The 24,268-nt window shown below is 35.6% G+C and overlaps 1 protein-coding gene across 1 annotated transcript in view; it reads right to left on the reverse strand.

The window, feature by feature from the left end:
* The window catches only part of grk3 (G protein-coupled receptor kinase 3), a 72,146-nt gene that overhangs the window by 16,338 nt on the left and 31,540 nt on the right, over positions 1-24,268 (reverse strand). The window contains exons 3-10 of the mRNA XM_053516128.1: positions 7,818-7,891; positions 3,438-3,539; positions 2,984-3,058; positions 884-945; positions 740-791; positions 432-523; positions 227-326; positions 8-86 (exon numbers count right to left, since the gene is read on the reverse strand). Of these exons, the coding sequence (XP_053372103.1) occupies positions 8-86; positions 227-326; positions 432-523; positions 740-791; positions 884-945; positions 2,984-3,058; positions 3,438-3,539; positions 7,818-7,891 (636 nt within the window). The remainder of the gene's footprint in view (positions 1-7; positions 87-226; positions 327-431; positions 524-739; positions 792-883; positions 946-2,983; positions 3,059-3,437; positions 3,540-7,817; positions 7,892-24,268) is intronic.

The raw sequence follows: 24,268 nt of genomic DNA on the forward strand, positions 1-24,268 counted from the left end.
CTCTCACCATTCATCAAGTCCAGGATGAAACACAGTTTATCAGGGGTATGGAAAGCATACGTCATACACACGATAAATGGACAGTCCTAGATACAAAGTAAGAGAGAGATAGAGACAGAGATTGTTAAAAGGCAGCAAAAATAAATTGAGCAGACTGTACTGTTGTGTGAGGGGGAAAAAAAGCTGCCCTATTTTAGAAGATATGCGTGTTACCACGCCAACCCACCCCTGTGCTGACCAAAGACAGCATGATTCTCTCATTGAGTGCCAGGGTCTCACCCTGCTTCATCTTAATTCGCTTCTTATCCAAACACTTCATGGCATACCTGAAAGACATAAATCAGTGCAGTGATGTAAGAAAATCCCTGTTTTATTCAATTGAGGTAACTTTCCAAGTATTCATTAATTTATGCTTAATTCCATACACTCACATTTTTCCTGTGTCTGCCTTCCTGCAGCCATACACCTCTCCAAACCCACCTCTACCAATGATCCGATGAACACTAAAATCGTTCATCGTTAACTAAATGGAGAGACAAGGTATTTAAGACAATGTATTACAAAAAACAGACCTACTACAAAGTGGCTGTGTCTAAATATCTGTAAACACTCATACTATGCAGTTACTTAAGGTAAAAGTTGACAGAGAGAATTCTAATTTCCCTTTAATTTATAAAACCCCCATAATTGCAAGGTTGCATATTCAAACTGCTTAAAATCTTAAACATACAGAACTTACATGGATATTTAGTTCCACATTCTTCCACTGGCAAAAACGAGTAAACTTGTCACTACAGGAAAAAAAAACAGGTCTAACAGTTAAAAACACGGTAAAAGAACAGAAAAAACAAAAGGTTTGGTAATTAAAAACAGTCAATCATACCTTTCTATGAACTTTAGAAAGATTTTTCCTCGCAGACTATCGCAGATTTCAATAATATATGGCTAAAAAAGAAGAAAAATATATATAAGGGGTCTTGGTTTATAATTATCCAAACGGGGCCTAAAAGACTGGTTGATTATTGTAAGCAAAACATTGCTTTCACATACTGACTACCTTTTCATCCTGCAAGCAATCTATTAGTGCTGCAACTAACGATTACTTTAATAATCGATTAATCTGTCGATTAAATGACCCAGGAAAAGCATTAATTTTCAACCCTTTATTCAAAAAAATACCTAAAATCTTTAGAAAGTGCACAAACATGTTGCTCCTTGAGCTGTTATAATAATAATAAAACAAAAATGGACTAACAAAAAACAGACATGTATGCTTTACATCTGCCAAATATATACAGTGGAACCTTGGATTACGAGCATAATTCCTTCCGGAAGCAGGCTCGTATTCAAAAACACTCGTAAACCAAATTAAATTTTTAAAACCACTAACAGAATCACTGCTGTAAAGTAAAAATAAAACAAATTAACCTGCACTTTCCCTTTAAAAAGAATCGCGACAGAGCAGAGAGAAAGCTTGTGTGCGTGTCTGTAAAGGTGAAAGTAGAAGAGGTCTGTCTCTCCGTGCCACACAGACACACGCCGTGCACGGATGTTGATTATACCAGTGAGAGACGCACACTAAGACCTAGCAGCCTCCGCTATGTATCTTTCCTCCACCTCCGCTCGTTTTTTAAATATTTGCTCATTTCTGTCTATGAGGCGCCGAACTCTGCTAGCATCAGTGCGCGAGACCCAGTGTGTTTACTCCACTCGGCGCTCAACTAAAGTTTTATTTTTTTATAATGAAATGTCTCCGCGCCGCGCAAAACAACGAATCGATTATGAAATTCGTTGCCAATGCTTTTAGTAATCGATTTTTTATCGATTCGTTGTTGCAGCCCTACAATCCAAGAGATCTTTTTATTTAACATTTAAAAATGTAAAAGTTAAATTATATTATAATTATGAAAAGAAATGTTTTTGGTTATTAAATTCACTTTCTCTCATGCAACCGCATGTAAAATGCAACCGCATGTAGTCTACCGCAACCTCAAGAGATAGCTCATGCTACTTACACACTAGGCACAGGTCTTTTGGACAGTGACTGGGTATGGTTGCCCACCCCCTTCCCCCTCCGCCAGCTACTAAATTAGTAATGTTGTTCTGTAACACACTTGGGTATTTATGCAGCAGGTTGCAGTAAGCACCTAGTTGGAACACAGAACCACCTTTTAGTTTTCGGCCCTCAGACAGAAAAACCCTCAGAAAAACTGATTCCATGGCGGCGCCAACACTTTGCTGGGCTAGAACAAATAACCACTTACATCAGAGGCTTGGGGAAGATTAATCACAACAAACTAAAAGTTGGTTTTAGTTGATTTCTTTGTGACAGATTAAAAAATGGACTCAATATAAAATGGGCAAATGTTTTTTAATAATGATAAAACAATGAGAACTGCTCGCAAAGCCTTGTTGGAGTTTGCTATTGCTGCTATTATGGTTGCCGCTAGCATGTTTTTGTCTCCAACGTATATTTTTTGGCCTGCTAGCATTGCTGAGAAAGTAAGGACATACATGAACGTATACAGTGACGTAATGAGGCGACACTCTCGTTTATGGAAAAGCAAATCCAGTTCTTAGGAGGTTTGCTATTAAACGGATTAAGAGACATTCAGTAAAAGGACGTTGACTTTCATATTTGATTTGAACCATGCACAAGTATGATGTCCTGTGTACAATTAAATAATATAATAGCAAATATCAATATGGTTATGTTCTGAAAGGTTGGTATCAGCAAAAAACTATCCAAATGTTCTATAAAAATAGCAGATCTGCAAAAAGAAAACCACAAACTGACAAACACTACATAAATCTAGTGCACAACACAGTGCCTAATCAGTACTCGAACTGCTAAGCTTTCTAATAGTCAAGCTATATAAATTATAAAAGGTATTATATGTACATATGCTTGAATAAGCACCAAATACCGGTAGTGTCAGTTCTATGATATAGGCATTTTCAAATCCTACTGGCAAAGTCTTACCTGAAAGAGGGATGGGGGCACCATTTTCTTAGCCAGGTGAGACTGAACATGGTCCACTGCTTTCTTAGAGAAGGGCTACAAGACATAAACACACAGTACTACATATAAAGGTTCAAGGTGTTGGTCAAACATCAAGCAATAGGCACATCTGATGCATAAAGCATTAAAAAGTGCCCCTTGCCTTTCTCAGTTGTGAAGTAAATTTAAAAACAGTGTCCAACAACGTAATATGATTTAAGCATCCCCACCTACTGTGATCTTACGTTAAAAACTATGTGGAAGGGTCAAAAATTGATTGGCAATAAAAAAACAAAAGGTCATTTTAAAATGGTCTCTGTGGTGGATTAACTTGGCAGAAAATCCATCTGCCTTGATTTATGTCCCACAAATGACAGTGCTTAAAAACCCAGAGGCATGATATGAATGACTTTTTTTTTTGACAGTCAGGTCTTACATGTGAACATGACAGAAGCTCCTTCATTATATAGCCATCATATATCTGTCGACTGCGACTTAGTCTCTCGTCCTCAGAATCCAACTTCTCGTATTCTTTAATCTGAAAAGACATGAGCGTGGAAATCTATAACAATCCTTAAGCTGGAACAGTTATCAATGTGCTGCCTTCTGACATCAAGCCTAGTACCTCGTTTACATCCTGCCGAAACCTATTTAAATGTTTGAGACAAACAAAATACTTTTACAACATTTTTTTTAAACAAAGGCAAGAAAAAAAACTAAAAGGTGAACACATACAGATAAAGGTACTAATTTGATCATTTGTACAAAATGGCAATAAACATCCTGCCTTACTTGACTGGATCATTTCATTGCAAAATGACTGAAGGAGAAGCATTTAAGGATGTATTACATTACTGTAAATTGTCTATAAAAAATGGATGGAAAACATAAAAGAAAACACTAATATCAAAACTACTGTGCATAGATACACGCATGAGCTTTGAAGCAGTTACCTAATGGATTCCGAGCATCACCTCTGGAGGATCTTAAGCAGAGAGCATGGAATCAGTGGTTTGTTTTACAATGGCAAAACTCTGCACCTCTTATGCTGGAGCTTTTGAACAGGAGACACACTAGGTACGCATGTATTTTTATATTTTATTCTACTAATTTGCTTATCCATCGTCTAATTATTTGACATAAAAAGGAAATTCAAGTTTTTTATTTAACTTATCAACCTTTCATTCTAGAAGATGCGTAAAATAATTTAAAGCTAAATTTAAACGCTGACAATCCAATCAAGAGTCACTGAATTATTCATAATTAGACTATTATTTGTTTAAATAATTGATAGATAGTTAAAATATAAAAAGAACTGTTAGTTGCTGCACTGTTATATGCACTGGTGCATGGCATGTATTGCTAAACATGCAATCTACATATGCATTCTGAAGATCTGGTTGTGTGAAGTACAACATAGCCCACGGTAAGGAAACCTTTTATTCAGCTCAGTCTGATTGTAGTTTGTTTATACATAAAAAAAAACCCTGCCATTTAACAGCATGAAATGTCAATGTGTAAACATATTGTAATGGCTTTGGAAGATGTCCTTATACATGTCTGGTGCTGTTGCAGTTGTCTTGGCTACAGTATTGTTTGGTATGTTTTGCTTTTATTTTAGTATGTTTATTTATTTAATTTAGCTTAAAGGCTTTTCTGGTTTGCTCTTGAGACTCAATATACTTTTAGCAAAGCAGTGTGATGAAGTAATAAATAATAGATAACAACAAAAAGATGCATCAGGCTTCAAATGTAATTTTACTTAGATATGTGGGGGGGAAATCTATTCAGTTACGTATTATGATTGTTTTGTGTGGCTCACTGACTCCAAGTTTTTTATTTTTATTTTTTATGTATTTACGCAAATTTGCGCAGGCCTAGTAAATCTAGTGGTAATTTATGTTTGCATTGGAGGTGGTAATATGTTGCAGTTCCTTTATAATCCTACAGGTGGTGTGCTTAAAACTATTGATACAATGGCAGCACAGCATCCTGTATGGCAGGAGCTTTGTTTAGAATTGTGTGTGTGCGTGTATGTGTGTGGTGTGTGTGTGTGTGTGTGTATATATATATATATATATATATATATATATATATATAAGCAATGTATATACATAAATAATATTATTTATATCGCATTACTGTACTTCAATCATTGCAATACAAATCAAATTGGCACATTGGTATTATGATCATGTTTTATCGGGTGATTCCCATCTCTAAAACTTCACTGCGTAACTAAAGGAGAAACTAAAAAAAAGACCATTTTAAAGCACATCTGGCGATACCATTTCTGCATGATTGGTGAAAGCCTGAGCTGCAAAATCTGCATCAAATTACAGTAAACTGAAACTAAAACTGCAGCCCAATTTCTGTCAAGTGGAAAGATTATTTTTAAATTTGTTGTTACAAGTTTAGAATCGCTGCAGTTCACACTGAGCTTTGTTTCTATTGGCTCAAAAAATCCAACCTCTTGTTCTCATCATGAAAGGTGGTACAATTGGTTTAACCTTCTGCATGAATTTTACAACAGAGAACAATGTAAAAGAAATTACAAAATGAAAATGCTACCTTTGTAATTGTGCTGGCTAGTGAGGCTCTGGTAAAAGATTGACTAAATTTTTACCACTAAAACAATAAATTGCACCTAGGAGCGATATAGACTCATTGCCATGTCACATCAAGGCTGTACTGCTGTCCCCTCACCCATGAACATATTCTTTATGCAAGATGTCGGTGCACACGTGATGCGAGTTCAAGAAAGTTTCCAGTTGAGGTGATGCAAAAAAAGACTCCTTGCATTAAGTTACAGTTATAGTATGAAAAGAACATGCATTTGGGGTGGTTTTAACCACATGGAGAGTAAGCAGACCTAACCGTTCAGATTCTAAACCAGACCTGCCTACCCAGGGCCTTATGAGTGTGTAACATGCACTTTAAAATGTATGACCAGTTTGTCCAAGTACTGTGGAAACTTGATTCATGAAAGCCCCCATGTACAAACAAATCTGGTCTCGACCAAAATATTTGCTCCAAATTTATCCTTGTTCATGAACTCCATCTCGGAAAACAACTCAGAAACCGCCATCCCAAGCTGCCGCTATCAGCTGAACAAAGGCATGAGCGCGTCGCCCAGCATCAGTTTGCTTACTCGACGTGGATTGCGCACATGTTAAAAGAATTTTGTGCAAAGTGTGCAACGTCCAAGTTTTTTCCAAAAAGTATCATCCGAATAAAAATCTGTGGCAAACAGGGTAATACACCTAATGAACTTGTGAACTAAAGTGGTGTCTTACTTTAGGATAACTGAGCAGCGCAGGAAAGAAAATCTCTCTGGATAGATTTTTAGTGAAACCGCCTGTCACGTACGAACCAGAGGCCAAGAAACAAGAGAGAGAAAAACCCTGAAGGAGAATAACCCAGTGTTATTATGGAAGGGAACTGTCCTTCCAAACACTAATCTCCTCCCCACCCTTTCCTCTCCTCCATTCCTTCACGTCAGCAAGTCTCTAAGAAAGGTGCATAAATACATGTAAAAATAAAGTGTTTGCTCTCTCCTGTAATTTTTATTTATTTATTTATTTACTGCTGTATTATTTTTGCCCAAATAAAACTTTTTTCATACTTTTTTTTTTTACTTTTATTTTGTGATGTAAACAAAAAGAAAAGTTAAATAGAGCTCAAAGTAATTGGGAATGGATGAATTAATACTAATAATTACAAATAATAATTAATTATTTGCATGTATTTTTTTATAGAAAGCTATAGAAAACTGAATCAGTCTACCAACAAAAGAGGTTATGAACAGAAGATAAGAACAAATTATGTTTGTGAACCGAGGTTCCACTGTACTGTCTGAGGATGGTAATGTAGTGGAACAATTTGGGCTCTAAGGCATACAATCAAAGAATAAAACAAAACTACTTCTTTAACAGCTATCACACTGATAATTGCACTGATGCACTCCTTACAATCCACTCAGTATTTAAATCAACACGGCCAACGGGAAACCTTTGTTTTTCATCAGCAATTGTAGGTAAGCACAGGATCTGCATGTTGCTCAAAAATACTGGCCATGTGCTTAACAACGTGAGGGATTTCTAAGGGTCAAGTGGGTAGAAACATGGCAAAGAAAACTAATTTCATGCCACTAATGACAATTCATTATTTTAGAAATCATACATGTAGGCTGGTCTGCTTAAAAGTCTATTTAACTTTTTTTAAACCATAATCTCTAGTCTACATGTCTACTAGGGATGGGAATCACCAGTCACCTCCCAATTCGATATCACACTTTTAGGTGCCAATTTGATTAAAACTGCTATTTTATTAGTAATCGCGATATCATAAATATCCTGATTTGATATTACATTTTGACCAGATTTTATTTTTTAAAAATTTAACGATTAATAAAATCTAGTCCGTTCCTTATAACATTAGTTTACTGTTATATAGAAACGATGACGTTTTATCTCCTCAAAAGCCTTGAATCTCAGTGAATGGCGAGATAAGCGGCTGCAAGCATGCGGGCGTCTTCTAACACACTTGATTTTCAACTAATTAGCGCTCACAGCATTTTGAGACTGGTGTAAGCGTGTTTAATGAGTGGGTTTGCTCACTGAGTTTGGAGAAAAAGGTGCGCGATCTTAACACACATGATTTTAGTAGTCCAACGCCACAAAAATTTGTTTCTGTTACTCTACTTGGAAGTTTCTGCATAAGGTACAGAATCGATTATATCCGATCCAATTTTGCCATCAGAGCAAAGTGAGAAAAAAAAAAATGAAAAAACTTGAAAAATGAAATTTTATCTTACTTCTTCATAGAACTTCAGCTGGGGAACAGCCTCGTCTATTTCATTCATACAGAAATCCTTGAATAACAGGAACCCTGCAAATAGAGGGACATAACATTCACATAAGCCTGGAAAATTGTATTCATAATTCAGAGTAAAGAAAAAATGTGACATGTATTGCACTGTATGAGAGTGAGCATGCTGAAGTTATTTAACATATATTGTTTAAGTTCTCACACACACCTGTTTATGTCATAATTATGGGAATTATTATACTTTAACACTCAGGCATAGATCAGATTACACTCTTGAAGCCTAAATGATAAGGTTAAAAGTACCTAAAAAGGAAATAGCAATGTATGGTAAAGAACATATGATGATGATTTTCTAATATAGCAATCTGTGATGGAGTTAGGCCACAAAAAAGTAAGGCAGAATACATGCGAGATCACTGATATATCTATTTTTTCTAACTATTCTTTCACGTATCGACATTTAAGTTCATCTTGAAGACAGCTAGCTAACAGCACGAGAATTAATAGACTATTTTATATTGCAATACATATTTTGTATGAGAAATATTTCCCAGTAGTGATTTCTTTTGTTCTTATTTGTGCCCTTAACAACAATGCATACATCCTGGTCAGCAAGTTACAGTTATAAGATATGATCTATCAACACCTCACATGTGAAGGATAAAAATTTATGTTCGGCTAAAATGTTTGTTGTAAGAGTAGTGAGAGATTGAGTGAGTGAGCAAGTCTACAAGTAGGTCATGTACGTCCCCAGGCAAAGCCCTATATGTAATTAACAAAATTTTTAATTTAATTTAAACTTAATATGGAGTCAGTGTACAGAAATTAAAACAGGTGTGGCATGCTTCTTCTTTGTTGATCAGTTGAAAAGCTTAGTGGCCACCTTTGGACTATCTATAGATGATCATAATGTGAGAGTTATATCATCCCGGCATATATTTTGGTTGGTGTGTTTTACCAAATCCTTGCATGCATAAGATTCTGAAAAGGAATGCCAGGCAGGTTAATAAAACGGAATAGTAAAAATTATTTCTTCAGGCAGACTGTGCATTGGTTGACGTGTGGTCAACCAATGCACAGTCTGATTCTAAATAAGCAGCTCGCACTATAGTTCTAGGACTAAGGCGTGTTAAACCACCAAAAAGATGCATAGCACTTTCACTTTGCAAGTCATTAAGAATCTACTTTCATGTTAGGTAAATGTAAATAACCACTAACAGTCTAAAGAATAAATCTATTTTTTTTTTCTGGGCTACTGAATCATTCATGTCCTGGTAAAAGAAATTACACTAATTTGATTCTATAATGATTAACTTTTAAAAGTTAAGCATAATAGTGTAGCATTGTACACAAAGGGATTTAAATTAGGAAAGAAAGACACTATTCTATCTAATTGGGCAAATCCTCCACCAAACGAGTACCGGGATTTGACCGCTTCTCCTCCTCAGCACCCTGACTGCTGCACTTTACCAACACTCCAAGGGCAGATGCTGACTGTTTGCTCTTGAGTGTAACATTTGCAGAACTTGAAAGCTTTTAAAGAACCAGTCGCATAATGGTGACATGATGTGGCTTTTGTGGAAAGAGCAGGGAGGGTTGATGGGTGGGTGGATGTTAGGTAGCGTAAAGAGAAATCCAAACAGCTAGCAAAGATCAGCCTTATTGTTTCCATAGCAACAATAATAGGTCCTACTCTACAGGAGGGAGAGAGATAAAACGCAGCAGCAAGAATATGGCGGCAAATATCTGAGGCAATACAATCTATTTCACAGGGAGTTTGGGGGGGAAAAAGGGGGGTGGGGGTGGGGAAAGGGAAAGGGAAATGAAAGCATGTGAATGGTTCAGGGAAGTGCGGGTTTAATGTTGCTAAGTAAATGCTTTACTGATGCAAGACAAAGTTTCATAATTCACAGAAGAAGGGGAGCTTCAAAGAGCAGTGACGAATGTAAGTACTAGACAAAATGAAAAAACTATTGTGGTACTAAGAAACCTGAAATAGTTCCACAGTTATTACTACGCAGTTCAGGGAACCACGGATGTGCAAATTACTAGCTCACACAGACATTAAGATTTTGCGTAAATGTCTACTGTACTAGACAGTTAGTGAATTTTACTGGTATGGATGATCTACTTTTTCAGATTTAGTAGTACGAGTGTACACATCAAATGTAATGTTTAAAAAAAGTAAATAATATACTCAGACTGAAATCTGGCTGTGAGATTTACGGCTTTCATTTGCCCAATGGGCTCATTAATGAATCTGTGACTTGCCCACTCCTACTGGGAACCCTGTTGATCTATATGTTAAATAAATAATGCTGCAGTAGACTACAAGTCGCAACTCATAATTTCCTCTAATCATTTTCGACTTAGTCAACATGAATGTTTAAAACATTAGAAGTTAACAGAGTAGCCCCTCTTACCTTAAAACAGTATAAATAAAAAATACTTTATTTACCAGTATTTGCTTTTGATCAATCAACATACACTCATCTGCTACATCTATAACACTATACAGACCACTGCTTTGGGACAGACATTATATTCATCACAGTCAGGGAAAAAACTAACAAACAAACAAAAAAGTCTTAATTATTTTTAAACCCCAGTTCATACTTCAAATGCATTGAAGTCATTTGACATCAAACCAAACTTCCTAATTTCACTGTATTTCGTACACTATGTGCCTCTATATGTCATTTCAAAGAAGCCTGTGTTAAGCAAACAGCTTAAGCAAATGCTTAAATAACTGTAATTGGGTTAACCATTCGGCACATTATTAAAACCCCGAAGTATAGTGCTGAACTATTTCTACCTATTTTGCAGCAGAAATGTGTCTGAGGAAAAATCATGATTTGCTGTGATTTTAGCATGATTAGGTTAAAAGCTTGAAGCTGCATTGTTTCATGATTCAAATTAGATGTTTTTAATAGTAAAAATAAAAGCATTTTCGCATACAATGTGACAAGAACTCCACATTGGGAGTAAACAGCTGTGTGAAAATAAGAAAACCACTTGTTAGTGGATAATTGGGGGAAGAAGAAAAGGGAGCATAAACATTTGGAGCTACATAAAAAAAAAGAGTAATGTGATCTGGTGAGGACAGACTGACCCTATTTCAGAGTGACTGGCCTGTCAGGATAAGAAGGGAAGCACATGAAGTGATGCACCGTCATTTGTAGTTCCCACTGTACAAGTTTATGGAGGTAGTGTTATAATTTGGAGTTGCTTCAGTTGGTCAGGTCTAGACTGCAATGTTATGCGGCAATAAAATGAAGTCAGCTGATGACCTGAATGTACCAAGACTTCATCTAAACATATCTGCACATACAAAATTCAGCGGCATGCAGTTCAGTCTAGTTTGACAAGGATTAAAAGGGGATTTCAATAATATTTAACCGCCCCTCCAAAAAAAAAATTGTCCATGTCCGAATTTTGCATTTCTTGTGTCTGGGTCAATTTTTGTTTTCAGCAAACTCAAATCCACATATAGCATTCAAAACCATGTGAAGTTATTGAGTAAAATCATCAATTTATGTTTACTAAGTAGTAAAGTACTAAACAAACAATTGCTGCTTAAACACAAATTCCTGTCCTACAATAATGAGGATTTAAGGAGTCTAATTGTAACCACCAGCTCTTAATTGTATTAATACCCACAATGCACAGGAAGGAGTTAGAGAGTAAAAAAGGGGAAAAAAACGTCTCCATATCTTCTATGCTCCAATCTTTCCCTTCTGTGTTATCTCTTTAAAACTCATCTCCTCTAATGCCAAGGCCAGTCCCTACTCAACTCTAGACACTTCCGGGCAAGTACTGTACACACAGCTAGCTTTTGTTTACAGTGAGGATCATATTTCAGGAACAGTGTGTATGAGGAAGCTCATACTGTACAGAACAGTGCTGTTCACCTCCCTGAACTGTAAAATAATTAAGAACTCCATATATAAATTATAATAAATATAAAAGTATTACACACACACACGCAAACACAAACATACTTTAACCAATAAATTAGCAGAGTTTAACATGTTTAAAGGACATTTAACGTGTTACATTTTTGGTAGAAACCCTGTTCTACTTCCCTGTGTGTGTCATGTGATGCATGCGGTTTGCTACCTGCCTTGGAATAAATAGAAAAAATAACTGAAAGCAATTACTAGCAGGGACTTTCATTAGCTTCGCTTGCTTAGGGACACTAAACTTTTGTCTGTATGAATTTTGCTGTTATTTTGTTAGCATGAGCAGGTAACAAAAGTCTTTCATATTCTGCAGCCTTTTTTCCCCTCTTGCAACTGGCTCCCCACCACTGTGTAGCAAAGGTGAAATAAGGTGTGTAGCAAAGAAAGGTCTTTGTTAAAACTTACTGCAGTTACAGCTAGTGATGGGCCGATCCACGATTTTCCAGTTCCGATCCGATACACGACCGTCGATACCGATACAGATTCCGATATAATACATCTTTTTACTTTAATATTAGCATTATTTTTGTTGAAATTGTGCTGTTTGTAAGGTTACATCACAGAATAAATAAACTAATAAGCACTTGTTAGAAGAGCAAAAAATATTCACAACTACTTTGAATTTAAAGGCATTCCAAAGGAATTTATGTCACACTTCACAAAAAGGTAGCAGCAACAGCTGTAAAAAATTTTAAATATCAAAAACACAACAATCTTGGTTGAAATAAGTTCAAGTATTATGTCCATTTTAGCTGCAACAACTGTGTAAAAAATAAAAGTGCAAAACTAATACATTTTAAATAAATATCTTAACTATTAAAAAAGTAAGTTAAAAACAATAAGCCCAGACGCATCTATTTGACAGGTCAAGCAACAGACCAACAACAGCACCAACTGAATAAGGCTTTAAAATAAATCTCTGCAGGTGCTTGATTAAATTAGTTGTATTGTACGACACAACCGTACTTCCACCCCTCGGCACGCTGGCTTTACACACATTGCAAGTAGCCGCCTTGCTTTTCAGCGTTTCCAAACTAAAGTATCTCCAAACGAGCGACATTTTGTTCACAACAACGGCTAATGTTATTCGATTGCTCAGATCGAAGTTGCCGCAGATTCATGGTATGGAATAAGGAGTGGTGCATTGCGTCGAGTTTAAGGTCCAGTGCAACTGCGAACTGGAATATATAGATCGGGCCTGTCCGACCGATATCCGATGACGGACTTACGGCTATACCGGACCCAATACCGATATCATATCGGATCGGGCCCATCTCTAGTTACAGCAGCAATTATACAAATGGATAATATTGATTATTAGCATATAGAGCAGATGCACATAAGTACCAAACAGCTTATGTAATTCACGCATATTAAACATACACACAATCATATTAGGAATCAATGCAGACACACATGCAATTGATAAACACACGTGGCTAAAAAGGGAAAATAGCTAAGGAAACAAAACCCATGCAGTCACTTAGTCGAGCAAAGTGTCAGTTTATTTTGGGCTTGATTTTCATCACTCCTGCCCAGATGATCCCCTCCCTTTCCATTTTGCTTTGACACACACATACACACTTCCTCTTGCATGGCTTCAATAGCAAATTTCCCAGGGCTGTGACAAAGCATGCACATGAGCAAACCCCTTGATGAGCACGTTTCATATCTCCAGGTAATGCCATTTTGGATGACCTGACTGTAGTTACTTCTATCCACTTGATCCAAGACAATGTTTTCATAGACACGGCTTCTTGGACAAACCTATTCCAGCATGCTGAACATAATAAACATGACTTTTCACTAGTAGCCTATGTTATATCAAACAAGGAATTATGACTAACACATGTGAACAAATATAAAAATGTATAATGCACATAAAAACTATCCTAACTCAAACAAGACTGGCAAGTAACTGGGTTGTAGATAAGTTAATATCCATCAATATGCAATAGGGTGGTAAAGTGTCACACTTTCACAGTTAGCCACAGTGTGTGCTCAGACCTCACTACTGCACAGCTATTCAGTTGACTACTGTCTAACGAGTATGGACCCAAAAAGGGGCCAAGAGGTCAAGGGGAACGGGTAATCAAATGGAAAATGGTTGGTTGCACTTTTCATTAACCAGTGTAAAAAAAAAAAAAATTAAAAAAAAAAGGTTCAATACCAACATGAAAAATAGTGATAAAACCACAGCTCACGAAAACAAACTGTTTATAGGACACATGTTGACATAAAAATTTATAGAATTATTAGTACTGTATATTCAGTATACACACACAAAACTTCTACGAACATTTGTTAAAGAATGGTTTCTTTGAAGCAATTTAACCACGATGGCCTGACTCGTGTCTCCTCTGACAGAGGATGTTAAAATGTGTCTGTCACTTTAACTCTAATAAGCATTTATGTGGGCTCTAACCTGAGGCACTGTAAACTGGCAGTTTCTGAGGCTGGTCATTCTAACAAAAACTTAACCTCTAGAGCAAAGGCAGCTCTTGGTCTTTTATCTTTACTTAACTAAGTGTTTCTTGTTTCTTTGTACAGTAGTGCTTAATAGCACTAGTTGACTCTGTACCCACCCTTCCTCTGCACAAGGAAACTAATGGTGTAAAGCTCTTCAAGAAGCAAGAAATGTAAAAAAATTAACGTGACACTCCTGTGTCGCGTGTGACAAGACATCCTGGTTTTAATTTAAAAAATATTCCAAGTGTCTCAATCATGAATTTAACGAGAAAATGGCATCAGTACAGTATGTCAAACTGTCAAAGCAATAAATTTAGAATAAAGAATAAAGATTTGGAACATCCAAAGCTGACCACTTTTTTCAGACTGGACTACCAATTAGGGCTGTAGCTATCAAATATTTTAGTAATCGAGTATTCTACCAAAAACTGAATCGATTAATCAAGTAATCAAATACAATGCACTTTTGCTTAATTTTTGTTGCAAGCCAAACAAATATTTGCAATGTAAAATATATAAGAAAAACAAAGATTAATTGGTTTTTGTTTTTTAGAAAAATGTACTTCTATTTTTTAAATGCATACAGCATTTTATCAAAAATAAACATTGTCATTATCCACAATACAAGAAATAGCTTAAAGTTGACTGATATTAAGTGCATTACAGTGCCATACATTCTTATTTTACAAATAGACTGAACTAATAGGACAATAGACTGAACTAATGTCCAATCCTTGTGTTTCTTGGCCCAAGCAAGTCTCTTCTGCTTCTTTATATGTAATGGTTTCTTTAAAGCAATATCATTCATCTCTGATCTACAATGAATTGGTAATATGTGTTACGCAAGTACGTGGTATGCAGTAGGCAAAGCCTTATGTGTTTGTTTCCGGTCATGTATTGTAAGATCATGATTCTAAGCAACTACAGAACATGACCAAGTATATAGAGGCCACAGGAAACAATACAAATACCTTCATTAATTAAAGAAGAAACAGGAATTCCACTTTTCTACTGGTTTTATGGGAGATACAGTGCCATTGTAAGCATGGACAAAATGTGGAGCTCTATAGGTCTTTTATTAATAAAAGATGTTTAAAGACGCTTGCCCAATGTCCTAAAATCTGTGATGTCAGTCTAATTATTCGTCCAGGCCAACCCACTGTTCAAAAACTGTCACAGCATACCAAAAATTCAGGGGCTTTTAAAACTTTAGACAATTTTTTAAAACATTTTTAAAACTTTAGACAATAATGTGCGCAAAACATGTTGGCAAAAAATTATTACATTTTAAATTGATGTTTAAAGAATTTAACAGGCTTACATGGTGGTTTGGAGGCAACTCTGCACTACAACCGCAGATATTGCATCAATCCCACTCTCGTCAGCCAAGAACATGAACCTCAGGCTACAATTGGCACAAAACTGGACAGCTGAAGTAAAAAGATCAATGTCTTGGGAATCACCAATGTAATGTTTATTCAGTCTTCAACTGAATATATACACAGTTAGGAGAAGGCCAAAACTGAACAAGACCAAGGCCTTTTTTTTTTTTTTTTTAAAGAGTATTAAGGATCTATATGAAGAGTTTTATATATTTATATAAATATATTCATATAGATAATGAAAGTATATATCAACACACACAATAACTTATATCATTTATAAATGTTTATAGAATTGGGTATAGTGTTAATGTAAAGCCCATAAAGAGCAGAAAATAAAAACAATGATGAATGTGCTCTGATAATGACTAGATAATACATCTTCTACAGCCCAGATCAATTAAAGACATTTGATGGACCACAAAACTGTCGCTAAACATTATATATAAGCATTATGCCCTTATACACAATCGGATTTACACACATGACCTGATCAGTAACAAGTCAAGCATCTGTATTTTTAGACTTGGATGCGCACTAATACACAGCCTGTCCAAAAGCCTGAGAAATGCATCTAGGGATATCAACATCAATCATTAACGTTCCAAGATGAATTAACAGAATAAGTCTCGCCTTACTTAAGAGGAGTTGAGTGTATGCATGCAATTACTAAACACATCATCATGGCTGTTGGATTTTAATGTCCATATTCTCATTTTTAGCTCCCTTTTTAATTTATTATTTAATTATATATTTGTTTTCAGTCACCAATCAAACAAGAGATTTCTTCGGGGTTGTCATGGTAACCACAGTTGCTATGCAACACAAAACTCTCCAAACAACCATTCCAGGACTCTGACAGATGGGGAGAGAGAGATAAAGAGTGAAGGAGAGTGATAGAATGGGACAGGGAAGAAGAAAGAAAAAGTAACAAGTGCGAGAAAGAGCCATGGTTAGAGCAGTATCTGTGAGGGAGAATGTGAGTGGTCATGCTCTTAATTATCTTCTCTTTCTCTCTTTACTACCCCATCATAAAACACTACAGCTGTAACAATTGATCTCCATTATGCTGCACATCAAAATTGTTTGTGTATTTAATGTTTAATCAGTCTATTTGTATATTTAATTGTAAATGTATGTAACGTAACTGTACATACTGTAGGCCTCCATTTGGGTAGAATGTAATACAAGAGTAAGGTCACTGGGGGCAGCATCAACTCTGCTATACTTCACCACAACTCTGTGTGCAACTCTGCTTTGAGGCAGCACAATCATAAAATAAAAACAAGTAAATTATACCCTGGTATGTTTAAAAAAAAAAAAAAAAAAAAAAAAACACTAACCCATCATCTGAAACAGCTCTAATCTTGGGTGCTGTTAGTGATTTCTGAGTCTGGTAACTCTAAATGGATTTCTCTGCAGCAAAGGTAAGTTTTGGTCTTGCTTTCCTGGGAAGGTCTTCGTGAGAGCCAGTTTCATCATGATGCTTAATAGACTTGGCAATACTGTTTTAGCAAGAACTATTCCAGAACAGCTGACCTTTGTGTCTTAAAAACACACCCGAATGTTATTATTGTTGTTGTTTCTTAATGACCTGATATGCTAGTTCATAGTTTGGAAATCTCCAATATTGTTCTAGAACGTAGAAAATAAATCACTAAACCCAAAACTTGGAATTAGAATGTGTGTCCAAACTGGTACCATCACATGCGCACACAAAGTTTCCAGCTAATGAACATTCAAGGTAAATTTCCAGATACACACAGAACACAGATCTATGAACATTTGTAGATGTGTAAAACTTTACATTGTATATTTATGATAAAGGTGTACAACACACCTCTCACCTACAGAGTTTGACACATGTGAACGCCCAGCGTTCTGTGAGGTTCCGCGAGCAGCGCCAAAAATTCAACATAAACTGCTCTAAAAAACTATTTCTATTTAAAATTTAGGAGAAATTTCAGCAGTTCATTGCTGTATATGAGACATTTCTCCATAATCTTCCTCCTGATCACATTCCAAAAGTTTTCCACACCTCGACTGACCTGTCTGTGTGGCGTGGAGTATTGTCCTGCCAGGAAAAAAAAAAAAAATTAATCTCCAGGGTTGGAGAACATAGCAGAGCAGGAGGAAGCAAATATTCTTGCAGGATAACCTTGTATGTGGCTTAACTCACGCATTCTTCACAAAGACAAATCTGCCTGATTCCAGCCTAGCTGAAGCACCCCAGATCCTCACAGATCCTCCTCCACATTTCACAGTTGGTGCGAGACACTGTGCCTTGTAGGCCTCTCAGAGTATCTGGCCAAAGCTAAAAATTGGACTCCGAGATGACAACTTTACTCCAGTTTCTACTCCTTTGGTATGGTCAATGGTTATTTTTAAAATTTTAATTACAGTACCTTTGAGGTACTACTAGCACCATCCAGCAGGTTACATTTTAAGAAAAGAGTGATGATCACAGGAGTGTTTTTTTATACCATCTCTCATTAAAACAAGATTTAATTTAGGTGATCACCTAATCAGTACCTAAACAGAATGAGGCGGGCTTCTGTTGCCATTCTGTCAGCCATAACATTTTGCCAGCCATAACATTCTGCCTGCTGACAGGTGACATGAATAACATCACCTAATTACAATGGTGTACAATATTTTCTCCCATTCGTCTCTCAATTTCCAACTATTACACAAAGTCAACGCATTTTTACAAACAGCTGCTAATGCTTTTGAGTTCCAATGTAATACTGTCTAGGTTCTCCTGGTGCTCACATAACAGCTCTGACTGTAAAGGCATGGCATAGACTACATGAGATATCTTAAGATGCCTTGGTACACAGTACATGTAAACTTTGTGGATCACTTAATGAAGGTCCTTAAATGATTAAGAGAATCAGAGTGGTTCTTATTTTACCGAGGTGGCACCATAATGCACAAATTTAGAAAACCGCTCATAGCTTTTTCATAGCGTTCCTCTCAACATCAAATCAAACAATATTATTAATTCAAGAATTTGTTGGTTTGTTTTAACAAATTTGTTACTAAGCTTTTCATGATGTTTTTTTCTAGGTTCTACTGACATACTATAGATCACATGCTGTTATCATGATATAGCAGACAACTGTGAATGCCCTACTTGTAAGATATACATAATTTAGCTTTCCAGTACATTCCTGTAGGAATAGGCTTGAAACCATAGACAATAGTATAGTATCAACACCAACCGGCTATCAGGTCAGACAACATAAATGTATATATAGTTTTCAAGATCTAAATAAATAAATAATATAGCTAGAAGCAACAATGCATGGCAAGACCTACAAAAAGCCATCGCTGCCCGGGTGCACCGCACAACTTGCACATTTCACACAATATGATGTAATAGGGCTGATGTAAGCCTGGTCCCTAAATGTATGTGTGTATATGTGTGTGTGTGTGTGTGTGTGTGTGTGTGTGTGTGTGTGTGTGTGTGTGTGTGTGAGAGAGAGAGAGAGATGTGAGAGATGTGAGTGTTAAGACCTAATTTAGCTTTCCAGTACATTCCTGTACTAGGCTTGAACCATAGACAACAGTATCAGAACTACCGGGTCAGACAATTTTAATGTATATGGGAAATGTTTAAGATCTAAAAAAAAAAATAATAATAATTTTTTTAATTTGATCACTTGAACACATTGTACACAAACGTTTTCCGACTAGGAGAATAAAAACAAAGACATCAATTATTTGCCCAGTGATCTGAATTAGCCTTTTTCAACTGGATTAGCCAAGAAGGTAGATAGCGCTATCCTCTAAAATTAAATAATTTTGCAAAAAAAAAAAAAAAAAAAAAGACTGCTGTCAAAAGCACACCTAACAACTCACCTTTAAATAAGTTTCTCAGTTTGGTCCAATATTCAAACAAATTGTGTAAAAGACAAAAACTTACCAGGAAGTTCAGTGGCACCAAAGTCAAAATTACTGGTTAGGGGGATGGTCAAGCAGAAATACAAGTGAAAAAAAAAAAAAAACCACATATATAATGCTTAAAGTAAACACAGTTGCCACACAGTTTCCAGCTCTTACTGGGATTTCAGCTAGAGTTTGGCTGATTAATCAGGCTAATTTTGCCTTTTTTTTTTTTAATATAAATTGGCATCAGCATTGGCCTAAGCATATTAAGGTGATTAACAGGCAGGCACAGCCCAGTGTTATTTTTGGTTGTTCCGCTGTTTTTGTAATTTAATATTCATAATTATAAATAATAAAAGTCTGTAAAGAACATACACCTGTACAAATTGATATTTGTAATACTTATACCAGTACTTAAAGCTGTCTAGATTGTAACTTTAAAGGAATAGAAAGGAATTTTCATATCCGGGGACATATTGATAATTTTCATATCATATCCGGGGACATATTGAGGGACATCATATACCAGCTATTGGCGGCCCAGATAACCACCACATCAGTCGACCTCTAATTACATCCCACCAAGCTTCACTTAACAATTGTTAAACAAGGTACCCAAGACTTACAGTGCTGACAGGTCTATAGAAACGCCATGCTTTTTTTTCCTGGTGTAAAGTGCACTAACAGACCCCCACAAATAGTCATTTGCAGTTCTTTCTGCAATGATGTTCGTATGAGTAGTATGAGTACTCATTAAGGCTCCTCAGCCTTAATGAGTAGTAGCCTTAATGTGGGAGCCCCCTAGTGACGGGGAGGAATTGGACACGACTGAATTAGGGGGAAAAAAAAGGAAAGATATATTTAAAATAATAATAAATGGAACTTATTCTACATTCAATAAATAAGTGAAATGTTGTACTTTCTTTTATATTTAGATTATGGCTTATAGTTATTTAAAAAATATTTTAATGCTGTACATGCATTTAAATTCCATGGTATTTTCTTGGTTATTTCTTTCTACATAAAATAATGCTCAAGCCATCTAAAATTTGCAATAATTCACTTTGAACAGTTAATATTGAGCATGTCTGCTGCGTATGCTCAGTAAAGCCTTCATAACAGCTCTAATCTAAGGTGGTAATTTGTGATTTCTGAGGTTAACAACGCTAAATAAACTTCAAGTCTTGGTCCTGCTTTCCTGCTTTTCCTGGTCTTGTATATTCATGAAAAGTTGACTTAAAAGGGAAAAAGCTGGAAAGGGAAAAGTTGGAAAAAGGTGCACAAGTAGGGATGGCCGCAGCCTTTAGAAGATTCTCAAGAAAAGGCAAATTAAAACCATGGAAGAGCTTAACAAGGAGAGGAAATCATCAGAAGTGTCTTACATGGTCTAGAGAGAAAAATGCTGGACGCTTGCTTAGTGGTCAAAAGTCCTCTTTTCAGATAAAAGCATATTTTGCAGATTCTGGAGAAAAAGTAGACTGTTACAGAATCCAAGGTTGAAGTCTAGTGTAAGGTTTCCACAGGTCATGATGATTTGGGTGCCATGTTATCTGCTGATGATGGTCCAATGTGTTTTAACAAGTTCAAAGTCAACATAGCTGTCTACCAGGAGATTTTAAGGAATATATTTTGTAATATTTACAAATATTCAAATATTTTAAGATACTGGATTTCTAAAATCAAACTAAAACATTTCACTTTACATCTAGAATATACAAGTGACACTTTTTTAATAGATTACAAAAAAATAATTAACTTTATTAGATTCTATTATTGAGATGCACTGTATATGTACGTATTACATGTTTGAAAAGATGAACAGTTCATTCTTTCGCAATTTGTAAAATAGAGATTTTTTTTTTTTTTAACTAATGGCAACAATTTGATTTAACCAAAATGGCGCAATACTTCTTCCCTGGCTTCAGACATGCATTCGCAGAATAATTACCTGAGGTCACTCATGCCATTATACCTCCACACACACACACACACACTCTCCTTTTAAAAAGACCGCTAAGTGCATATTTGTCTATGTTTACTTTGCATGAAACTTCGCGAAAATAAACATTTTCTCCAAGGCTTCCAATTATTTTCACACATGCAAATTCCACACATTTGTCATTCAAATTGAGGGCTGTGATGTAGAGGTTATGCAGCCAAGTTAGTTTCCTGTCTCATCTTTAAACAAACAACTAAATTCTAGCACATGCAGTACTACATTTTATTTAATTATATTTGTAGGCAAAATTTTTATTTTTATTTTATTGATTTTAAATTCATATACCAAAACAGGCATGAGACTAAATAACATTTTCCCATCACAACAAATCCTTACATGTCATCATAATAAAATTGTAGGATTTCAAATTTTTTGAATTTTACTGTCCGAAAAAAAGAATATAAAAAAAAGAAAAGGAAAAAAAAAATAATAATCTAATGGCCGTTACTGCCAGTGTTCATACTGTGACAATGTATAGCATAAAAACAGGCCAAATCATCAGCACTAAACTCATAATGTAGCTTAATTATAAATGTATATAATTTTATATTTTTATACCCTTCCCAAAAAAAACATTTCTCAACCAAGGATGATAAAAACTTCCCCCTACATTGTTATTACTACTACTACTACTAATAATAATAATCATTGAACATCTTACATAGCGTTTCATTTAAAACAAGCTTTATTTAAAACAATTTTTAACCATGAGAAAAATGTTCATGTATTAAGTGTTTTTCAAGCAATTAGTTAAGCAATTAATAAAAGCAAAATTTCATGTCTCCTTTTTTTTTTTTTTTGCTGTAATTCAAACTTAACTTTAATTTTTTCTGATCCACTGCGCACTTACTAAAAGTCTAAACCCAAAATTTTTTGCAATTCACTGTTAACTGTGATTATTGCAGCCCTATCCAGTAAATGTGGTAACCGATGGGAGGCCATTGATTTTACAGCAAAATTATCCTTCTTGTCAAGTCACCTAAAGTACTCCTCACAAAAAGATTACATTTATTCCACCAAGATACCAAGATCAAGTGTTGACACTGATATTTACTTACTGAATATATTCTCAAAGAGTGACACCAACCCTCTCATTCTGATCAGGCCGGATCGAGTCAGAGCGTTTAGACTGAGGTGTATTTTTATTCCAATTGAAATATGGGTATTAGTGCAACGTTAGGGTCTATGTAAACAGACCTATTGTCAGAAGAAGCAGCCCATAGTCATGAAAAGGATTTTACTGTCTTTCAGCAGGTCTAAACAACTGGTCTGCATCAAGCAAAGAAAACAACTAGGGAGATGAAATTTGAAGGTACTGAAATTGGGCTTAAATCTATACAGCATATTATTAAAAACCTAAAAAGATAGTGGTGAGGCTAATAATAACAAAAAGCATTTTAAGGAGACAAAAACTGGACTTTGGAGCAATGAAAAAGGTTACGTGGTCTGACAAGTCCAGACTGGCCTTATTCTAGAGTGATGGGTGACGGGATTTAGAAAGTCACACAGAAACTGATGATCCCATCACGCATAGTTATGCAATCAATACATTTTATTTCCCTGACAGCATGAGCATATTTCAGGACAACAATGTCAAGATTAAGTGTGCTCAAATTAAATAAGACTAATCTGATGCATTCTTTATTTGTTTAGAGGCGACTGAAATCAAAACTACCAAAACCTTAATGCCTTTATGCAAACTGTAGCACTGTCAAGCCAGTACTTACAAAGTATGAAAGGAAAAAATGGGAGAAAAGAATGAATTCACTGTAGACCAATCTCACTAGAGACCTCAGACCTAGAAGTAAGTAAAGTTAATCAAGGCTTGAAGGCTTGTGTTCCCATGGTGCCTCACTTAAAGTCCCATTTTTTTCAGAAGAAAAAAAAAAAGAAAGAAAAAAAAACAGCCTTCCATTTATTCTGGATAATAACCTTTCAAGCAGCATACATACCACAACAAAGTCTTCTGTATTGGAAAACTGCACACAAACTTGGCTTCTTACAGTAGGTGACTAATGAACACGTACAAATGAGGAAGCGGTCTAAGGTTAGAACAACGACCTGCCTGACAATAACAGACTTAAAAGCTGTGATGGAAACAACCACATTAGCCCCGGTCTCTAAAATTACACTGGCTTGATTAACGTACCCTCAAGTAAATTTAGTGATCCTTTAGTTTTGATGACAGAAACAGCTTTAATGTTTTCTCAATAATATACAACCTTTAACTCAAGCATTTTAATTGGCTTGAACAAATCATTCTAAAAATAGAAAGCACTGAACCACCTGGTGTATTTGGCTGCTCCAGAGCAAGAAAATTTAATTTGGAGATCCCCAAGACTTGAAGAATTTAATATTTTAGCTATTTACAGGCAAAAAACAACTAGATTTTCTACAAAAACTGTGGTATACATTTCAGGAATTTGATAAAGTTTAAGCATTTAATATTTACTTAAATAATTTTAAATGTGTGACTTGATCTTGAATTAACAACTGACCCCTCAATTCAATTAACTGATCAATAAAAGTTGAATTTTATTGGAAAACTGATGTAGGTAACTGACGTGCAGGTCTAATCAGCATGCTATTTTAACATAGTTCTAGTGATAGAGACACCTGGACTTTGTTTTTCATAAGTATAAAAATGTTTTTCAGGACAGGGTCACCAATAAGGTCTTCAGAAAAGATTAATCACTGGGTCAGACTGGAACTGGTTTTGATCCCAGGAATGTCA

This window comes from Clarias gariepinus, chromosome 17, assembly GCF_024256425.1.
Source record: "Clarias gariepinus isolate MV-2021 ecotype Netherlands chromosome 17, CGAR_prim_01v2, whole genome shotgun sequence".
Lineage (NCBI taxonomy): Eukaryota > Metazoa > Chordata > Actinopteri > Siluriformes > Clariidae > Clarias > Clarias gariepinus.